Below are 22,588 nucleotides of genomic sequence, written 5' to 3'. Positions count from 1 at the left end.
TTTTTACGCCTGTATGAGGTGGAAAAGTTGTTGTACTAATAAAAGTTAAATACAACCAGGTGCAATGTAAACCGATTCGGAGAATAAGCAATCAAGTACTGTCATGATGTACCATCATTGCATAGAGTAGACCACTACAGCTCTGTTCGTCGTCTCTGGATGCCTTTTTTCACAGCTTGCGTATGCACACCGGGCTCTTATCAGAACTCCTGCAAGAGCACAGAGCTGTAACATTATTTGTTCAAAACTCTCTATTTCCATTTTCCAGTGTGCTCTTTGTTATTATATATCTATTGTTTTGTTTTGTCTGAGGATTGACTGGCACCTGAGTGGAGAGTTAGCACAACCTACTGCTTATCTGGATGAACCAACTCCCTAAATTTGCACAAAGTTAAAACATAAATGTGCTTTTTTTAAAACGAGTTTTCTAAAAATGCCATTAAAATTTGAATTACATTTGGACTGATGTGTGATTACAGTATGTTCCAAAAAAGGACGGTAGAATTAAACTCAAAGCAAAGTCAGTTAAGAAAAGTGCTCTTTATTTAATAACAGTGTGATAAAATATTTTAGTATTTGCCTGCTGTATTTTTTGTGGTTCAAGTTGCAAACACATAAACACATGGTTAAAGTTGTGAACATGATATGTCTAACTAACAAACTGTCATAAACCATAGGACAATAAGAGCCTGATTCATTAAGGCTTAGTGCCAATTTTAATCAAAGCTATGTTTACATTCGGCGTTACTCACCCAAACAGATTGTGTGTATCCTTAATTTCTAACAAACATGTCAAACATATGTTCTTCCCCATAAAACATTTGCAAAGCTGTTTTTTTATGTATTTGAAATCCAGCATTGGCAGTCCTCTTCTCACTTGAGGCCAGAACCTCCACAGGGAGCCTTTAATGTGCAGTAAACAGGTTATGTATCAGATGAGGGAGAGAAGGACGGCAACTGACACGCTGAATTAACTTAATAATAACTTATAATTAACAATAGTAAGTACATAAATCATGTAGTTTTTGGAGCTTCTTAAAATAATCTTAGCCTTCTACAGTGGGTGGAGGGCATCTGGTCATCTTCAGTTACGTTGCTTTTGAGAAACTCCTTTCAAGGGGTATCGTGGAATTTTAACCTGGACCCTAAAAGATTGTTGCAGCTGGCAGCTCCCAAACAGGCTGCAATGTAACCACACTGTCGCACTGTCTGTTAACGCCCATTTAAAGTGCTTTTTTCTGCCACTGACAGGCTCAGATTGTTATTTTGAGTGTCCAACAACAATACCTAAATGACCCTGGAGAGAAATAAAACTTTTCCTTACCTTTCTCTTGTTTGGGTCTGTTTGTGTTCAAGTCTTGCTAAAGTCTAATGTTAAAATGTCACAAGAGGTGACTTCCACTCAAGTCCCAAACAAGGTTCCCATTTTTGTTACATTCTATACATTAGATCCAGTTAGTTTTTGTCAACCTAGTCTCACTCTGAAGTCATTGAAATCCAGGGCTTGGTCAGTGACTTCCAGCGTCAGACACAGACGAAAAACAAAACGTCCTTTCACATTGGCATGATACACTGTTACAAGTCCAAGTAGGGTGGCCGGAGGGTTTGGTGGATGGGTCCAACAACCACCAACTTTCATCCGGGAGAGCAGTGTTCACTTCTCGTAAGATTGTAAAGCCAAACCCTGTTCTTTTTTCCTAAACCCAACCACGTGTATGTGTGGGCAAAACGTAACCATGTGCGTTTGCTGTTGAAGGAACAAAACGTCACTTTGTGGTGTTGTACCAATGTAGTGTGTTTATTTTAAAAGAGACTGTATGCAAGTGGCACATTTCCTGTCAAAATGGAAGTATATTTTGGAAAAATGACAACACATGTAACAGGCTGAAGTTGACACAGCATCTCAGAACATCAACAACCAATGCACCCAGGGTACCTAGCACATCATACGTGGACGTGGGATGTCCATGACTAAATGTCGATATGTGATGAGCTCAGAGTGAGAATGTATTGTTTTGGTTTCACATTACAGTTATGCCAGCACACTAAAGAATTACATGACATATTGTACCTTTGTTCTGTTGTCATCACCTACGTAAGCTGTTTCTCCCTAATTGCAATTGATTGCTCGCCCATCCGCTCCCTCTCATGCTCTTAGAAAATAACTGAAAAGTATTGGAATTTCCATCTGCACACACACAGCTAGTTGAGTATTGACAGAGTTCATTTGCTTTCCTTCACTGGTTCCTGTAAGCTAGCTAACTCTACACTTGTCAGAGTTTGGTTTTGGTTTTGAACAGGAAAGAAACATGTATCTCCTCCCAACCTCTCCAGGTAACATGTTTCACTATTCCACATTCCCCAGGCACAATGTTTAGCTTGAAATCCACAAAACCAGCTTAAAATTAGGGACGCATGATAATACTTGCATGCCATTGGTATCATTGCCTTTAAAATGAACTGGAATCAGCCAGCATGTTTTTTCCTATTTTGCATGATGAATGAATATTACATACATCGACAACCATTCTACTCCATGTCTCCATCTGCTGGTGGGCCATCATGATAAGAGTATGAATGCATGATATGATGTTAATTCCACAACAGAGACTTGATGACCACTAAAATTAGGTTGGGAAAAATTGGATATATCAGTACCAGTTATCAGCCAAAGGACTTGTTAAATAAAAAAAAAAATCGGCAAAAAAATCCAATATCATGCATCCCTACTGGAAACGAAGGAAATCTGAAATGATAACACAAAGTCTATGGAGCACAGCTGTGTTGTTGTAGACCCTTGTGGAAGCTGGCTATGCTAAGCTATGACTGGCCAGTCTGCATTCAAGGGGCGGGACTAGTGAAGGGTCAGTTGGTCTAAAAAGAAGTACCTCTGTACTTTCATGTACCCGTCACTACAGACAGAAAGTATAGAAGCAGAGCAAGAGAGAGAGAGAGTCTCCTCGCTGTCTCAAACTGTGCTTGACAGTCTCAGCTTCTGTCTGTGTTTTGGACAGCAGCACCAGCAGGTCAGCATTTGTAAATACTTTATCTGAAACAACCGTGCTGTAACATCTGAGTTCGTTTGTGTGTCCATTTCAGTACAGACAGAACAAACATTTACACACAGACATGTATACACTATGTAAACAAGGTCACAGAAGCAAAATCACACCCCGATGAAAGACACACAACACACTCAGACACAAATACACTTACAGTACACATGCCATTATTCACACCAACACAAGCACACGTATGTCAAAAACAAATGTCAACACACAGCGAGCTCCATCTGCTCACATCCTGATGTTGACTGATTTGAAACAGATACAAAAGGACAGTGAAGAAAAGTGAGAATAAATATGAACAGAGAGACCATATGATTGTGTGTGTGTATTTTAGGGGCCAGAAATTGCTAGATCATTTGAAAAAAAAGCATGTTTTAAACTTTTCTCAGCACTTTTACTCTCATAGGGGAAAGAGAAAGACTTATACACACACACCTGTGCGCAAACTAAGATGTTCAATCTCCCCCAGAGGAAAAGACATGCTAGAGGTTAGCAGAATAACAAAGTGGAAGGAAAAAGTACATTTTGTCTGATGTGCTCAGTAGTGACAGGTTGGCCTGTTTTTTTGATTTCTTTGTCTTCAGAGGGAGAAAACCTGTTCCGCTCTGAGGTGATCTCTCCAAGTAGCATGACTGAAATGTTCTCAACGGTAAATGAAGGCGACGAAGAGGGGGTTCTCTTGCCCAGAATACTTCACTTAGATTGAGGTGATGACAAATGGTTGCATATTACAGGACAGGCGAGATGAACAGTGACACTAGATCATGTTTAGACATTTAGAACTGAAATGAAATCAACATAGATATGTATCTTTGTGTAATATGACAATAGTCATTAATCCTCAGTGGATCTTTCTCTGCAGGTTTTATTCTGTTTTCAGCATTCAGCAGCATTGCTTCAATTTTCATGACCCATTTTTCCCAGGGATCTCTCTCTTATCTTATCGGAAGTCCTCTTTAGTTTTAATGAACAAAAGCATAATGTGAACATCACTGTTGCTCAAGAGGATCTGCAGTGTTATGTATCTTATCTGCACTATATTTGGATAGTCCATGAACTGATCACAAGTTGACATCTTTAGTTTTCTCATGACATGGAATGCAACACTTTTTCATTTGGTGTTGTGTACCTATGGTTAAATATTGTAGATTTTATTGTCAGGATGGCATCATAGCACTCGGTATTCAATCATTTGATGTAAACCCTTATTAAAAGGTCCCATCTGTCTGTTCATCAGACAAGTTATTAAACAAGGAGAGGAGATACATTACTAATAACATCTGATTATAAAGGAAAATTACTCATGAATATCACTGTGGTAAATAGGACGGAGTTAATGTTTACGACGCCAGATTATAATGAAACAATTTGTTCTCATTAAAACTTGAATAATCGATGATCGGCATCAGGCTTCATTATCATCATGCTTTTAATTTCAAAATGAGATATTTAGTATTTATTAGACCCTTCAGCAGGGCCAGACTGAGATAATGATTCACACTGAGAGTTTGGCTTCAGCCCAGGCACACAGTCACAACAGACAACATATACTGTGATTGTGTTGATGGAATATTTTTTTTCTGTTTACTGTTCATGCCAGTTATTAGTACTCCACAAAATATAAAAAGCGCCTTCGGTTTCAAGTCAGTTGCAGTTCCACAGTGAAGGCTACATTAATAAATATTCATATGTATCACTTTTGTGCACTTGAGTGCTTGTTTCGCACCTGGTATTTTGTCAGAAATCTGATTGCACTTGTGTTGATTCCCGTGAAGCTCTAGCTCTGAGTAAGCCGAGGTACTTCCACCTGACAGAAAAGGCGCAGGCCTTTATTGTCAATATTATATCTGTGCATAAACATGCATCCGAGACATCCAACTAAAATGGAAGTCTCTGTCTGTATGTCTGTTTGTCTATCCTTCAGTTTTCTCAACAAGCGTTAATTCAGTCAACTTCACACTTAGCAGCGTGTTGGTACATTGTATAGGACATAAGTCTGCAGTGTCTTGAGATCCATGGGACATATTTATTAGGAGTGCATTATGTACACACTGTGTAGTGTATTAGGAGGAGATACCTATTAACTGTTACACTGCCAACAGCATGCCTGGTACACACACACACATACACAGACGGAGCAGTAGAGCACCAAACGCAGTGAAAGTGACACTTAACTGTTTGTGAATTCACATAAAATTGAACAATCTATTTGTTGAAACAACAGCGCCCTCATTTAATGTTGTCGATTGTTTTTCCAACCCAGATGAGACAGTGTTGAGTCATGTGTAACAGCAGCAACAGAAAGTTTTCCTTCACTCACCTCTGCAGCAGCTGCTCCTCCAGTCCATCAATCTGATCTGATAAGCTCTGACTATTCAAACCACAAACCAACAGAAGAATTAATTCTCCTCCCCCTGACTCAAACTCAACAAACTGCTGCTGAGGAAAAGGAGTCTCTGCCTATGTGTTTATGGAACCAAAAAAATCTCTGAATTCAGAGAGGGGACGCAGATTGATCACAAAAGGACACTGGACCCCAGTTGTCAGTCACCGCCAAACAAAGCATCTAATTCTGTGGGAAACACTGAATGTAGCAAACTCATACATTTTAAGCATTACTAACTTCCAGAATGACACTATGCAACCATGTCATGGAAAACGTATTGCTTAGGATCTTCGGAAGTGCAGTGTAAAGAGAAAGCTAAAAGTAGCAACACCATAGGCCAGTCAGTCGACCCATTCTGAACAGTCATGTTTTGAACAGACACTGCTCAAGTAGAATCGAATCAGGAAGGGTAGGTGCAGTTGTGGTACTATGACGTCTTGAGGATGGCCGTGCTAGCGGTAAACTGTGGCAATAGGCTGTTCATGTTACAAAGTAATCCACCAGGAATGTGACCTTGCAGGTATTTGCAACAACATTTGAGTGCAGTGCAACTATTTGGGTAGACATCTGTGGGGGGGGGGTTTCCCAGAGCCCCCTGCATTGCTCCCCCACACAGGGTTAAAGTCAGTCTGAACAGCACAACATGACTCCACACTGATGGTAATTTCAAAGAGAGGTTTAACACTGCTAAATATTAACTGCTCCTCAATATAATATGACTCAGAGGTTGTCAGAAGGGCAGTAGCAAACAAAACATCAATGCAAGTCTTTAAGTGGGTTTCCCACATGACATTTTCCTTTTTCAGACCTCTCAGAAAAACGACAAATATGACATATTAAAAGCCAGCAGAGGATAGAAGGTGACAGCATGATATTTGTCCATTTTAAAATCATTATCTGAAACTGAGTGAAAGGCTTCTGCAGGAAATATCACTCCTCCACTTTAGCTCAGGTTTTGAGACTGAGAGGAGGTTTTGTCGATAGTGTGTGTGTGTGTGTGTGTGTGTGTGTGTGTGTGTGTGTGTGTGTGTGTGTGTGTGTGATCTGCACCAAAAACCTCTCTGGTTCCTTGGCCACGTTGTAACTTCCTAACAAAAACACAGCCTTGGTAGAGATTGTGATATTTTTTTGTTATTTATTGCGTGCAACATAAAATCATTATTTGAATCATATATTTTGCAATATCAGCTGAATAAGTAACACCATCTGCCTTTAATCCTATACAAACTGACACACCTGGCTCTGTGAGAGTCTGCCAGTGGAATACAGGAACAGTCCAGACTCAGTTCTAAAGTGAATGAGCAGCTCTGCTCTGTGTTGCTTTTATTTATGGCAGATGTTTCTTAGCACCCAGGTGTCTGTAGCCACCATGCGACTTGCACCCATGGTGTAAATAGCCAATTGGGCTAGCTACACCCAGTATATTTCAATCAGGAGAGATTCGTTCTCTCATACATGTGCACGTAAGTATGAGAAATGTGAAAAGTCTTTGGCAATTGTACCCCGTCGTGATGTCATCTATTTCAAGAGAGTGGTAAAGACATGGTAGATCAGGGAAAATTGTGAATGGATGAGCATATAGACAGTCTTCCTGTTTGAACTTACGCTGAACTTCATTACTGAGCATCCTAGGAACGTTGAAATATGATGTCAACACAAAAGGGTCTTTTCAGCTACTCTGCTAAAGTTCGGATACACAGTGTGCACTCAGCAGCTTTACACATTCTAAAAAACAGAACATAATGACTTAACTCAGTCTTAAAATAGTAAGCCATGATTGACACATTCAGGACTCAAACTCCAGGCTCTTGTGTGAAAGTCATGTGCTTGATCAATTCATCCACCACATCTTACTGCCTTCATGAACAGTGTTTCTATTTATACTACGTCACCTGACTTTCTGGCAGTACATTTGATTTATTTCTTGTAAATTTGCTACTTAAATCTCTGAGAGTGCTTTGTAACATAGCTACCATTACGTTACCCATTGGTTTGTGGACTCCAGTTCTGAGCCTCAAATTTGGCACATCGGCTGCTGCAATGTTTTGTTTTTTAGTGAGAGGCTGGAGCTGTAAAGGAGTGAGGGGTGGATCTGACTGAGAAGCCGAGGACACCATCAGCAGACAGCCTGTCACTCAACGTGGCCCGCCCTTAATTATGCGTAACTTTAAGCCTTAATAAAATGTAAACAGTTGAGTTATATAAAAATAAAATTGTCATGAATGGGAAAGACCAAAACTGTTTTTGGTACCAGGCTGTAAACATGTTTATTTCTGCTGTAAAGTTGGGCATTTTAACATGGGGGTCAATGGGGATTGACCAGCACTTGGAGCAAGCCTCAAGGCCCTGTTCAAGGAACTGCAGTTTTTGGCACCCCCATGTCTGCTTCATTTTTCAGCCCTGGAGGTTGCCGCTTGGTAACAACCCCTACATGACCTCTTTGCCCTGATCCTAATTGCCTCCAATCTCACCGTGTCAATGTTGGTAATACTAGCAGATCACAGTACGCAGTGGGATCCATTATTACATGCCATAGGAATTGCTGTAACTAGTGGAATAGCTGCAGTGACTATTTTTACCCAGCTGCAAATAGACACTCTGTTTATGTATTCATTATCCAGCTTTTATTTATTCACACTCAGTCAACAGGTCAATCTATCAAAAGCAGATTGCCCTATCTCCCTTCATAGCTCATATTTTACATATGGGACATTATCATAAATAAATATATATACATAGTCAATTAGGCTTCCTGTCTCTGACTCTGCATCCATCATGCATATCTGCATTTCTTTATTTCTATATCTCCACCTGAGCCATGCTCCTGTTTTCACTCGCTTTCTCCCTATACATAATAAAGTGATGATGAGTTGAGGTTCTGCTTGCACACATTTAATTTCTGTGAAAAAAATTATTTACATCTTTACATCATAAAATAGCTGAAAATTGTATCTTAAGATTCATTTTTCACATGTTCACAGGTGATTTATGAGCTGTGAAATCATTTCCACACATAATTTGACAGGCTCAAACTCTTCAACATCTCTTTTTAACACCCATATTGCGTACTTCATCTCCCACACACTTGTTGGGATTTTTAAAAAACACAATCGAAAAACACTTGACGTGAGAGTGGGCACACAGTCATGCACGGCCTTGACCATGCATGCAATCTGACAACATCTGCTGGCAAACTGCACTCACAACAACAGAAAACATAAGTATGCAGTTAAGTACTCAAACAGACAGCTATTTATTCTGTTTGTGTTGTCCTGTCTATAAAATGTATGATTATGCGTCGAGCTGTACAAAGGAGTGAATAAAGTTGGCAGAGGATGCAGTGTTACAACCAGTGGATTCAGCTTGTGGCATATTATGGGGGATGCATGTGTTAAAAGGGATCACTAATAATTTTGGTAAACATTGACTCACTGTATGAGCTGATTTCCCTTCTAAGGATCGTCAGTCTTGGAGCTGTGTTTTGAATGTTGTCTTACAGAAATGTGATCACTCATAGCCCCACATGCATATATGTTGAGTGACCCTTTGGTAAAAGAGTAAACATGCCTTTTCTCCAATAAACCAAACTAAATATGGCCACCCTCTTTTTTTTCTTGCAGTGAGCTTCACAATTTCTCGATTTCCCTTCTGATCCACCTCCTATTTCTGACGGGGATGCTTCAACCTTTAAACAGAAATGTACTTTAGGAGACCAGCATACAATTATTAAGAGATGTGAGAAGTGTTTTTAAATGGGAGCCAGAACAAGACACAATGTTTCTGTTTAGAATTGCAAACTCTGCGTGAAGCTGCCCATTTCTTTGTCCAAATAAGACGAGCCATTCTATGTAAACGTCTCAGGGTTTAAACCAAGATGGCAAATCCAGTCTTGAATAGACAACGCGTACTGACATGAGCAGACTAAGCAGAGAATGATCTGTCTCAACATCCATTAGCGCTAACATAAGCATGCAGTGTGCAACTGGTTCGGGCTGCCTGTCTCTCTGGGTAAACTTAATACTTAGGGTATTTTCAAGCCTAGTGATGTCATCAAAAGCCTTCAACCTCAAATACATTTTTTTAATTGGAAAAATCCATCTTGTCTAGGCCCCCAGGAAGTTGACATAGTGGCGAAACTGTGTAACTACAACTTCTGGGTCCACTGGGTGACGTCATTGGGCCCATTAAGCCTTTTCCCATACTTATGTAAAAGAGACTCAGTAGATAAATGTTTTTAAATGTCGCAATCCCTACAAAATGACGTGTTTCACTATTGGGATTTGATCCATTCAGTCCAACAACGTTTCAAAAGTCTAGAAGACCCAAACAATTAAATCATTTTATTTCCATTCCATTTAGCATAGCTCTAAACAGGAAGTTAGCCCTTCATCCAGCGGAAGTCTCCAGTGCAACTGCTCTGTGTGACGTGAACGATACGGCTAATTTTACACCTGGAAGCTGAACTTTTTTTAGCTTCATGCACCACTGAGCAACTTTGAAAGCAATGAATGGGCCCCCCCCCCCTCCAATGCTGTATCCAGTTGTCTTTATACATCCATTGTCTTGTCATGCTTCAAATAATGTGTTTGTAACCAATCGGCACCTTGTGAGACACTACTGACAGCTACAATTGTGGTTTCGGTGTGCTTGACCACACCTTAGAGGTGACTGTTCATTAAAACCTCTTGCACTCCACCCCCATTTTGTAGCAAAAACGCCTAAAATGACATACCCAAATTAAAATGACTGTAGCTTCTGAACTGGTCTTGCCAGAAAGAAAACTCCCTGAAGTTTCTTGTGAAAGTGTCAGAAACACTTTAGGTGATACAGAGACAGAGTAATGTGCTTCTGAAGTCAGTAAAATATTGAAGGTTTTGCCTAAAATAAAATAAAAAATTTTTTTTCAGGATGAATAACTGTCTGTGGCTTCATCTGAGCAGGTAAATGACACTGTGGGGCTGTAGGCACGCTATTAATGAACATTTGTTTCAAATTTGAAGAAGATTGCACAAAGTATGACCATTCTACAGTGTTTTTTCCCTGAAAAGATCCAGGTGGAGCTCCAAATGACAAGTTGGTCACTTGGCTTCAAAACAGTACTATCAGTGATCAAACAACACTCAGCCAGCTTCACACATTGTACCTTATTAAAATCAGGTGTGATTATGATAGCTGATGTTGTTTTTGACACAGAAACACCATAAAATATCACCAAATAAAGCCATATGAAACGTGAAAGTTATGATCACACTTTCTAGATGGTATATCTCAGCCAACAATAGTGATAGGAGTGAGACTCTTACCTTTCATAAACCAGCTAAGTCCCCGCTAACAGCTCCACATAAGATTGCGAGTAATCCTTTAACTTTTCTCGTCGAAAAACGGCATGACATGACTTGTCACCACTCATTGCAATTTTGGACTATGTGTGTTTAGGCTGCTTTGGTGCGAAATACATGAGAAATAAAAGAAAAACAATGCTATTTTTGAAAAGTTGAGAGCTTCCTGAATCCGGCAGTACCAAACATCACATGGTTTGATGACATAGTGCGCCTGGGAGATACGATTTCACAGAGGAGGGGGGGAGTGAGGACGTTGGCATCCTGGTGGAGTTAGAGAGGTTAAAATCAACAATGGTGACTCCTAAAAAGGTTAGCGTATGCTGCAATAGCATTAGTTATATATCAGAACTGTGGAGTATTTCATCACTGGAAGAAGAGCACAGAACAACAGTAAAGGCTTTTCCCAATGAAAAAGACGTTTTCGCTCTTTTCCGGACTGGCCCGTGATAGACGTTGATAAGTAGATGGTTCATCCAATTATCTGCTAAGTATATTTTGAAAGTGCCCACTCTTTCCCAAACAGTTTCCAGTGAAAGTCTCTCAGATGGTCCTGTGTACCAAACCATCTGCTGCATGAGGTTATCAAATTGGACCATTTAAATTAAACTGTGTACATCTGGGATTTCACTGCACCCTACAGCAGCCAGCAGTAACCCTGTTACCATTCTGCAGTTGTTGCTGTGTAATGATTCCCACAGAGAAACAACAAATAAAACATACTGTTTTATAGAGTCACCATCTCTAACCTGTTTTATTCTAAAACTGCATTACACCGTAAAAGAGGACATCAACTCCATATCGCAGTACCAACAACACTGACACTCCAAACCCTCAAGTTGTTTTCTCTTTAGTGTGCAATCAAAGTAGACTATCTGTGGTAATAACACTAGTCATAGCACTTAATGCTTGGAAGGATACTAGCTCTGGATATCAGCGGGAGAGACAGAAAAGGTAAAAGAAAAGGGTGGAAATGTAATTTTACACTCTCCTCCTAACTGCCTCATTTTTGTTTCCCTGTCTTACCGCCGCCTGTCAAGTCTGTCTTCCTTTCTTATTAACTGGAATCAAATGTATAAATACATAATGGTTAAAAAACATACTCCTCCTGCCTGTAAAATACCCACACACATTTACTCTGTGGCCTCACAGAGAGACAGTGTTACAATAGAAAAGTGGGTGGATATTTGAAAAGCGACCAGCACAGTACTGAATGTCTTGGTCACAGCACAAAGGCCAGTTTAAGATAGAGCTGAAACTTATGCATATGACGTTTCTTCAAAGAATAACATTAGTTTAACCAGTACAGTGTATAACCGCCACGGCTTTATGTCACACATCAGGCTGATCTACTCTGTACTCCGTTTGATCAGTTGGATGATGAAAAGAAAATTGTTAGTGGACTCCATTTAATAGTTTAGTGAATTTTACATGCACACACACACACACACACATTCATAGACGCTGCACATCTTCAGGTTTAATCTAACCTTAGCTACATGAGGTGAACTAGTAATCACTAACATCTCTTTGTGTACACTGCCCCTGTCTCAACTCTGCTTTGACTTCTTTTAGTCGGTGACTCATGAACATCCCCGGAAACCTCAGTGCTCATTAAACCAGCAGTGGGACCAGAATTCTTTTTTTCTCCTCTATGACTGATTTGTACAACTTCAAGGAAAAAGCAGAGGAAAGAAGCAACACACCCAGACAGAGTGAGCTGCCACCCGGAGCAACCACAGTGCTCTGCAGCGCTGGTCCCATGCCAACCAGCCCTGAGCTGTTTACATCTATAAAACTTCCACAAAGAAAGACCGCGCATTGGGATGCCTCATCAAAAGCTGTTAGAATATTAAACTAACATATTAAATCTGAGCTGTGCAGATCAGAGAGGACTAGCAGAGCAGATATTCTTCCGTAGAGACAATGTTTGGATATTATTGCAGCACTAATTGATACTTTAATATTAATGCTGGGTCAGTTGACTATATGTAATGTGAAAGAGGTCACTTGCAGACACACCCATAGAGAATTATCACCCGACTCTGCAGTTCCCCTCAAGTTGAAAGAGCACTGTGGCATATTTTTAGGGTCCTCGGCCTTGGTGCATTTATTATTAGGGACCTCGGCTGAAGGGCGAGGACCCTATTGTTTATGGTGTGTTTATTATTTTCTTTCCTTCTTTCTTTCTTTCTTTCTTTCTTTCTTTCTTTCTTTCTTCCGCCGCCTCTTTGAGGTTGAATTTGACCCACTAAACATGCTCACATCCTCACCAAAATTGGCACGCATGTCAGGACTGGCGAAAAATTTGATAAAATGAAAGAATTTACCCCAAAAGTGCCAAAATGGGCTCTCTAGCGCCACCTAGCCACCTAGGCACACTAAAATGGCCATTGCGGCCCGTAGGAATGTCTTAGAAAGATCAAACCAAAACTGGCTTGTTCGTCTCATCAAGACCTACAAATCACGTGCTGACACCCCTGACCTAAACCCAACAGGAAGTGAGCTAGTGCCTCTGAAAGTAACATGAGCAAATGTGGAGAAATTGTCAGCTGTGAGCTAGAGTGGAGAGGGGTCTAAAATCGTCTTAAACTTTTGTCTTTAACTGTCTACGTGAGCTGGAGGCCGTAACGACCGGAGTCCGCGGTCACGCCCATTGCTGCTTGCAGCTTTAATTGTTTTTTTGGTCCGCCACTTTAGTGTTTTGATTCACTCTCACTACTCTCCATACACCGAAAACATACCAGACAACAGCGAAGTGTGATTCATCACAATAACTACATTTTTCTACAGCTGAGAGGCATGTTTATGTGTTTCAGATGGGAAGAAATTGTTTGTTACATAGGTCAACATGTCACAAGTTCTGACATGTTCTAATTGGCTGCAGGTATTATCTGGCTGCAGTTCCCACTAGGTAAAAACTATCCCACACATTTAGTTTGGTCGCACTGCCAACTACAGTACAGTGAATGAACATTAATTTCTTTGACTAAGTGAGGACATCAAATCCATATGAAAATCATCTGGCTCTTTTTTGCCCCTCAACAAAAATCTGGGCATTTTTCTGATAGAATCTGTCAAAGTCTGAGCCATAGATGTAAATAGCTGTAGGAAACTGTTAGGCAGCAGCCTGGCAGTGCCATTGAAGGACTTACACAAGTCAGTTTACCGTCACTGCGCAAGTGTGCGTATGTGTAAGGTCTCTGTGAGTGTGAATTGCTGCCTGGACATTATATGTATGTGCTTTGACTTTAATATTTGCAGTTACAGTGGCCACTATGTGCTCAATCATAATCATGGGTCATTACCTCAATTATGATGGTCGATTCACCATGGGGGAGCAAGACACACACATACACACAAATACACTAGGTGTAATCGGTACTATGAGACCCCTCCCTCTTGCCGTCTCTAAGGGCGAAGGACAAGTGTTTTGCATCTGAACCACCTGGACAATCTGGTGCAAGATGGTTCTCATACCCCAGCTCCTAGTTACACATCTTATTTGATCAAACTGCTATTTCTGAGGAGATGGTTAAGGTTTTGTAGTTGTTGTTGTTGTTGTTGTTTTATAATAATGTGTATTTTACAATATCTACAAATAAGCCTGTTTCCTTTCTGAAAGAAAAAAAAGAGTTTAAGAATTCACCTTGCATAACAATATGAGAATTTCTGAATTCATTGAGGATAAATTATGTATTGTAATAGCATCTCCCTGGGATGAAAATGAAGTGAAGAGTGGATTTAGGAGTTAGGCATTTTGTTGAAACATGCAGTACACACACACACACACACACACAAACACACACACACTTTTTTTAACAGAAAACAAATACACTTTTCTTGTATTGATGATAATGTATTTTGAGGATCACAAGGGTCATAGATTTTGTCAACACATAAAAGACCATGTAGTCCCACATAGAATGTTGTTGTCCACTGTTCACTAAACCCCTTCCCCCAATAGTCTAATCATACATCAGACCTGTGAGGCTTTTTTTTTTTTTTTTTTTTTTTTTTATTCCCCAAGCTAAAGCATTGAAATGTTTAAGTAGTTAGTTCAGTAGGAAGAGAGATACTCAACACTTAAAGACTTTGGAAGGTCTTTGTTGAGCCTTTCCAAAACCAAAAACAAGGAATGGATTAAACTGTGTTTATCTGCTATAATGTAAGCCAAGCAGTAAATGTTAACATATATTGTTAACTAGCTTACTCCTTACAGTAGTAACCTATAGTAGCATTGCTTCCAAGCCCAAGAGTTAGTATACCATTAGCTTTATTATCTTTATTTGGAGAAATTCACACCCCAGCAAACCCAAACTACACTGACATTAACCAAAATAGTCTTACTTTTTTTCGATTAGTCCTCATTCTACAAGATTTTTCTATTGTTGCATGAAATGTGAAAGTATGAACAAGTCTGTAAGCTAAGCAGCAGCATGTTAAAACAAAATAACAGTGTTTTTTCATAGCAGGAGGGGTGATGAGGGGGGAGGCCATCACCTCCTGTTAGCAAAATGACCAAAATGCATCCCCCTTGTTAACCTGCCATCTCTCTCCATCCCCCACAAAGTCACTAACAGGCGAACCTTGGTCCAGACCCAGGTCCAGACACTGTCCTAACCGGACCCGGACCTGTAACCAATAAATTATTGAGATTTATTACATTTTGACAAAGCACTTCTGTTTTAAACATCCCAGCATTCCTAGCCTTTACAGCAACAACTTAGCAGCTCAGGAAACCCACAGACTGATTGCATACATTGTAAACTGTCTCAAATGTTGCTACTCAGTCAATCAAATCTGTGCATTTTGATAAGAATTGCAACTCGAATCCCTGTGTAGGATAAACGCACAAAGAGGGGAGATGAGAGGGGAGAGACAACAGCCAGAGAAATAAGTGAGTCAAGAGAAAAGTAATTTTGCATGGCTGTGCTAAAAAGAGAAAAGAAGATAGGGAAAAAGCATCTAAGCAAGAATAGACAGACTCTTACATGTTCATTCCTCCCACAGGCAGTTCAAAAGCAGTATGTCTGTATGTATCAATGGGCGATTTGAGGGGGCATGCCATTCCCGTTTTTGACAAATTGAGCGAAATGCATGCCCTGACATCTCACGTCTTCACCCCCTATAGAAGCAAAAAGAGTGGAGTGGCCAAGAAGTTAGTTGTCTGACTCACTGATCCTCTATCTGACTGAGGTCTGTGCAAGATAGAATCTATGGCCTCGATCATGGCTCTGAAATATCCGTTGCCTAGCTGTGTATTGGGTCCTTGATGACAGCTTCTCATTTATTGCCAGTGACCACTGTCCCTGTCAGATTGTGCTCCCTGACCCCCTTCCCCCGCCTTCCATCTGCTACTTGCTTCTTCCACAGACCACCATGGACAGCGCCATGGATTTACCGCAATTTAAAAAAGTTACTAAGAATTTTCAGTGGTACCTGCATATGTGACATGTAAGAACAAAGAGTTTAACAAGGTTGTCAGTTGATCATTAATGTGTAACTGTTTTTTTGTGTCACCAACAGGCTCTACGGCGAGCTGACAAACTGCACGTTCCTGGTGGCACGGAAGATGGAGTGCTTCTGGCCCAACAGGCTGGTGGATGAGTTCTTCATCCGAGTCCACAAGCACTACTTCCATGACTGCTCGCTGTCTGGTCGGCTTCTCAAGGACCCACCCAATCGCATCTTGGGTCCCTTCATTGTAGTACCCATCCTGGTCACCCTCCTCATGACGGCTCTGGTGGTGTGGCGGAGCAAACGCAGCGAGGGGATTGTGTAGTGAAGGGAAGGAGGGGGGGGACAGGGTCACAAAACTCAAGACAATAGGTACTTTTTGTCCCTAAGGTTGTGTCGTATTTACCCTCAGTGACCAAAGGATCTCTTTTTCTGAGTGTTAGTGTTTGGGGGAAATGGTTTCAGTAGGACCAGAATCACTTTATTATGGACCAGGAAGAGGAGCTGGACAAGACACTACTTCAGTGATGTTTGAATGCACTGACACCAATATGAATCCTTTGCAGCTCCCATCTGTCTTTACACCAATAGTCTGACGTGGATTGAAATCATTCAGTTTGGTTTACAGGGAAAAGTGGAGCTGAACTGCACACCTTAGTCTGATGTGGACTGGGAAAGTGGCTGGTGGGAAAAAATGTAAATATATATTTAAAAAAAAACATTGAGAGAAACTGCTTGAAACAATTTTGGATGTGTTGATGATGCCGCAACTTATACAAGCGTTCAGCAACTATTTTTGGAGACCATGAAAATAACTGTTATCTACTATACAGCAGCAAAGGAATCAAATACAGTGCTAAGCTTCCCCGGGAGACTTGATTCACACTTTTGCTAGGCTACAAAAGTACAGTTACTGCAACCTCTTTTAGGGAACCCAGGTATATCAGATTTTATGTGTATATTCATATATTGTAAATATACACAATATGTACAATATCAGTTTTATCTGTTCTTGGATTGTCAAAATGTCTTTGTGACACAACCAAGACAACAAACCATAGTACACTAAATGAATTTCTCTCAGATGCAGATTTTGTGTTTCCATGTCATGCAAAGGTACCTGATTTTAACAGATGTGCATTATATTCAAAATATATACATTCAATCATGCAGAAGGCTTCATTGTCGAGCTATAGCGGGAGTGGAATCTGTCTTCTCTCCTCTGTTCACATCAGACACCCTGGCCACAATCTCTCCTCTGAGTGGGAAACGAGGGAATGTTTCTATAGCATAATGCACACTGAACCAGCTGGAAAAAATGCAGGAGATGGTGTCACATACTAGACTGGCAGATGTGCAGTACAGGTGAGAGATGGCACAAGAGAGGACAGTCACAATACAGGGGTCGAGGCCCCAATTTGGACTGGCTGTGATGCTGTCTTGTTCTGCACCTTCCATCCTCCATCACCAAGGAAACTAAAATGAAGAAATGCCAGTGGACACACAGGTGGAAGTGGATGAGAGTTAAGACTTTGAAGGCCAACGTACACAGGCAGAAGATTTGAGACGGCAGACAGTAAATTAACCAAAAATTCTCTCATTCTGTCTGATTTTCACCTCCGTTATTCATGGTGTTTACCTTATTTACGGACAATATCCTAGTAATTACCACAGTGATTGCATCCAATTTAAGCAGTTATGTGAAATGTTGGAAGAATGAAAGGAAAAATCAAAGAGTAGAAAATTCATAGTGGTGAAATCACAAGTCTAACTACAGAAGGAACATAAAGCAATGGATTAGCCAACGCACATCTCTGCTGAGCATTGCCTAAAGCACAGTTTGTGTATTGTGGACCTTAGGTTTCTATTGATTTATGATGTCCCAGTGTGGTAGATTGTGCTGTGTGTACTGCTTTCTCATTGATATTTTTGAATGCTTTCTTTCCTTTATAGATTCATTGACCTGTAACCTGCCTGTTAGCACAACACACTCTAAAGCACACCCACACTTCCCCAACATGATCTTACTTTGTACTTTGTGCCAAAAGCTCTTGGAAAACAGAGAGCAATGTTTGCTACGAAATGTCTAATTTTCTGTTGGAGTGACTTCTAATGATTGAATTTTAAAGTCTGTGATCACGAAGAAAAGTTGAATAAAACATCTAAATAATGTTTCTGATACACAGGGGATTGGCACTTATGTTTTTCATAAGTTAGAGAGATAGTACAAAAGGCTTTTGATTACCATGTGTTAGATATGAATGATGAATCCTGCATTGATATACGCATGACTTAGTGCACAACACTGAGTCATAATGAATGCACTGGGTTCAAGCCCCCGTGTCATTTGCTGAAGTGTGAAAAACATGAGAGAGGACGAACTATATTTAGTAAAGTCTAAACAAAACAGAGGCCTCCTGTTTGAATGTCACAAAGCTTCATGTCCTGAGGAATTATCGATATAATAGGATTTAGGTCTTATCACTTTCCCCCTTCCACATGGATGCACTGGGGAATAGCAGTGTTGCCTGGGCAGAGGACAAGCAAATGAAGGTGATACAGTATTATATCTTGCACTACATTTTGCTTTTGTTTTGGCCCTCTCAGGGGGCAGGTCAGCATAAATCACAAATCAGGAGTACACGTAGCTCAGAAGTGAATTAGAGCAAACAGCTTATTCTTAATTGCTTCTCATTAGATCAAAGGACTAACTTGTTCTCTCAAGGTTAAAGTCTTCAACTCTTTTGGGGCAAATCCAGGTGAAGTCTCAAACTATTTGAGACAATTCCAAGTCAAGTGTCATGTCATAGTTCAAGTCAAGTCTCAGGTCAATCAAGACAAGACTGAATCAGTTGTCAAGTCATTCATGAAGTATCAGTCATTTAAGACAAGTATGGGAAAAGCCTCATTCAAGTGTTAAGTCAATCAAGACAAGTATAAGGCTATGTTTAGATTACAAGCAAATGTGGCCCAAATCTCATATTTTTTTGTTCTTATGAGACACTGATCTGATTTTTTCAGAGTAGTGTGGACACAGAAATCAGAATTTTTCCAATCAGATCTGGGCCACAATCGTATGTGGTCCTATATCCAATACATCCAATCACTGGCCAAGCGACTGCTGGGAGAATGCCCATATCGGAATTCATGTGTGTTTTTTCCCCACATGTGGTTTTTCCACATCATACTTCACTGTGCAGATGCAGATCATTCACTATACAGTGTCAAAGCGGTCCGTTGAAACGACAGAAGTCTGCTGTAGCCATACTGCTGCTGCAGTAAGCTGACCAGGTTCTTTCTGATAGGGACAGCTTGCTTATATGCTGTGACGGAGTTGTTGTGAGGCGCTGAAAGAGATATTGGAATGTAGCCCCGGACATCAAGGTTTGGAAGAAAAGTTCCTCTGTGACACCCTCCACACTGCGGCCCCACCACTCCTGACTCCCCTCCTGGCTACATCCATCTCTCTCTACAGAACTACAAGCAAAAGCTGCTAATAGAGCTAATCGACTGTGAGCCCATTTGTACGACCTGTTATCCCCAAAACAAATGCCCATTGCTTTGAAGGGCCATTTCTTTTGAAAATAAGCTACACACTCTCCTAAACAGAAGTACTTGGCTAATTATTATGCAAAATGACATCATCGGACCTTCATATTATGACTACTGTGTGAACAGTCTGATCAGAAAGATTGGATCTGGGGAAATAATCAGTAGGCCTGTAATGTCGACATAGCGTGAGCCAAGTGCAAGTCACAGGTACTTCGAGACAAGTTCAAGTCTCAAGTCATTTAAGAGAAGTGTAAGTTTTGTCATTTGAGACAAGTGCAAGTCTCCAGAAATTTGAGACAAGCTTAAGTAAAGTCTCAGGTCATTTTAGATGAGTCAGGTGAGTTTTAAGAAATTCGAAACAAGTCTAATTCAAGTGTCACCTCAAGCCAAGTCCAAGTGTCAAGTCAGTCTTTCAAACCAAGTTTTAAATAGAGTCTAAAGTTCATGAGGGTAAGTCTAAATCCAATAATCAATCCAGTCTTTTGTCACATGGCTGATGAGTCCTTCCAGTGCACAGACCTAATAATTAAATATTCAAGGTGTGTGGTTATGCAAGGTCTGCCCTGTTAATTATTTATTGTTCTGGGGTTCTACCAGTTAAGTCTTGAATGTTTTTGCTTTCATGTAAGTCTCAGTCTTAACTTTGCAGCTCTGTCATAGCACTGGACACATCAGGGTTAGGGGGACTCTCATCAATCAGCCAATTTGTACACGTAACTGAAAGAAAAGTATGTAACCCTAGACAGCCTGCCACATGGAAATTTAATGAGAGTGCTTACTCCCCCTCCAGAGCCAGTCATGCGCTTAAAAGATAAGTTGCCATGACAGTTTTGATCTGAAAAAGAAGTCCTTGCACTATTAAATAATAATAAAAAAAAGCTGTGTGCACACTTCTCCCTCTAGGTTCACTCCAGACTCGAGTCAAAGCCCAGAAAGGTACCAAGTAGCTAAAGTGTTTTGTTAACAACAATACTCTTGTCCTCCTATCATTATTGGATGAGTAGGGTCTTTGAAACACCAAGAAAATACATCAAAACTTTGCACTTAACAAGCAACTTCCTGTTCAAGGCTCCACCAGTGAATAATTTGTCACCCTTCCAAATTTGACATTTTCTACACTTTTGTTTATTCATTCCACAGTTCCTCTATTTATTGTTGCCAAGGATAAAGAATATGCCCCAATTTTGTCAATTGTCATCTGCACTATACTTCCTCACTAAGTGCCTTAATGCTGTGACACATATTGTTTGGCCAAATTCCTCTCTATATATCAGCGTCCCTCCACTTGTGGTAACATTGAAAGAGAGTTGAGAGACACTTTGATGTTAATTGGTAAGCTAAATCCCCAAAGCTGTCCCACAATGCTTTTGATGTTGTGGTTTAGGCTTTAGGCACATAATGCATTCTGAGATCGACATGGGTTTTTGTAAAAAAAAAAAAAAAAAATTATAAAATACATTCATTCTGAATTTGATGCCTGCAACACATTCCAGAAAAGTTGGGACAGGGATGACAAAGAACTGTGAAAGTTGTGAAATGCACTTGGAATATTCCACAGGAAAACAGGTTAACTGGTAATAGATTAAGGTCTCATTCTTGGGTATGACAGGGGCATCCTCGAAAGGCTCAGTTGTTTACATGCCAGGGTGGTCACTTTGTAAAAAAGACGCATGGGGAAACAGTCCAACGGTTTAAGAACAACATTTCTTAAAGCTCAGTTGAAAGGAATTCTGGATTTCACCATCAACAATCCATAATATCCTTAAAAGAAATCTCTGTGTGTAACAGGCAAAACTGAATCTAAGACCCTGCGTCTACAAATGCAAGTTAAGACTCTACCATGCAAAGTGCAAATCATACATCAACAACATTCAGAAATGCCACAACTTCTCTGGGCCCAAGCTCATCTGAGATGGACTGACACAAAGTGGAAAAGTGTGCTGTGGTCTGATGAGTCCGCATTTGAAATTGTTTTTGGACATCATGGACGTCCTGTCCTCCAGACTAAAGAGGAAAAGGACCATCCAGATTGTTACCAGTACAAAAGCCATCTGTGATGATATGGGGGTGTGTTAGTGCCCATGGCATCATGGGTAACTTGGACATCAGTGAAGGCCATCCAGGCATCTTTTTTCAGCACCTTTTAATTCCAACAAGACAGTACCAAGCATCATTGTGCCTTTGTTAACTGTGCATAGTTAAGCAAGTAGAAGATGAACTGATCTCAGAAAGGCATGAAGCTAAAGATAAAACATGCATTTAGACATTTTAAGCACGATAAGTGTATTATTTTCATTTTGTACAATTTTAGAGTGAAAAAAATGAAAGGGAGCACCGTTTAAAAGTTTGGGCACCCCGAGACATTTGAGCTCTTAGACAACTTTTACCAGGGTCTCAGACCATAATTAGCTTGTCAGGGCTTTGGCATGTCAAAGTCAGTTCAAAGCTTTATATATAATCTGACTCCTGAAACCTTGTCCTATCAATCAGCAGCCATTGGCTCCTCTAAACAGCTGCTTAGCACTCTGAAAACTAAAATAACTGATGTCCACAAAGCAGGAGAAGGTTATAAGAAGATAGCAAAGTGTTTTTAGGTAGCGGTTTCCTCAGTTTGTGATATTATTAAGAAATGGCACTTAACAGGAACTGTGGAGGGCTAGTTCAGGTTTGAAAGACCAAGAAAACTTTCCAAGAGAGCGGCTTGTAGGATTGTTAGAAAGGCAAATCACTCACAACCACTCTGGAGTGGTGGTGCACTGTTCTACTGTGCAGTGTTCTACTAA

At 40.4% G+C, this 22,588-nt stretch overlaps 1 protein-coding gene across 1 annotated transcript in view; it reads left to right on the top strand.

The window, feature by feature from the left end:
* Positions 1-18,434, top strand: part of ramp1 (receptor activity modifying protein 1) — a 92,654-nt gene extending 74,220 nt beyond the window's left edge. The window contains exon 3 of the mRNA XM_033614131.2: positions 16,323-18,434. Coding sequence (XP_033470022.1) covers positions 16,323-16,578 — 256 coding nt within the window. The 3' untranslated portion in view covers positions 16,579-18,434. The remainder of the gene's footprint in view (positions 1-16,322) is intronic.
* The last annotated feature ends 4,154 nt before the right edge of the window (positions 18,435-22,588 follow it).

Source organism: Epinephelus lanceolatus, chromosome 14, assembly GCF_041903045.1.
Source record: "Epinephelus lanceolatus isolate andai-2023 chromosome 14, ASM4190304v1, whole genome shotgun sequence".
NCBI lineage: Eukaryota > Metazoa > Chordata > Actinopteri > Perciformes > Serranidae > Epinephelus > Epinephelus lanceolatus.
Note: the sequence above shows the minus strand (reverse complement) of the source record. Positions and strands in the feature narration are given on the sequence as shown.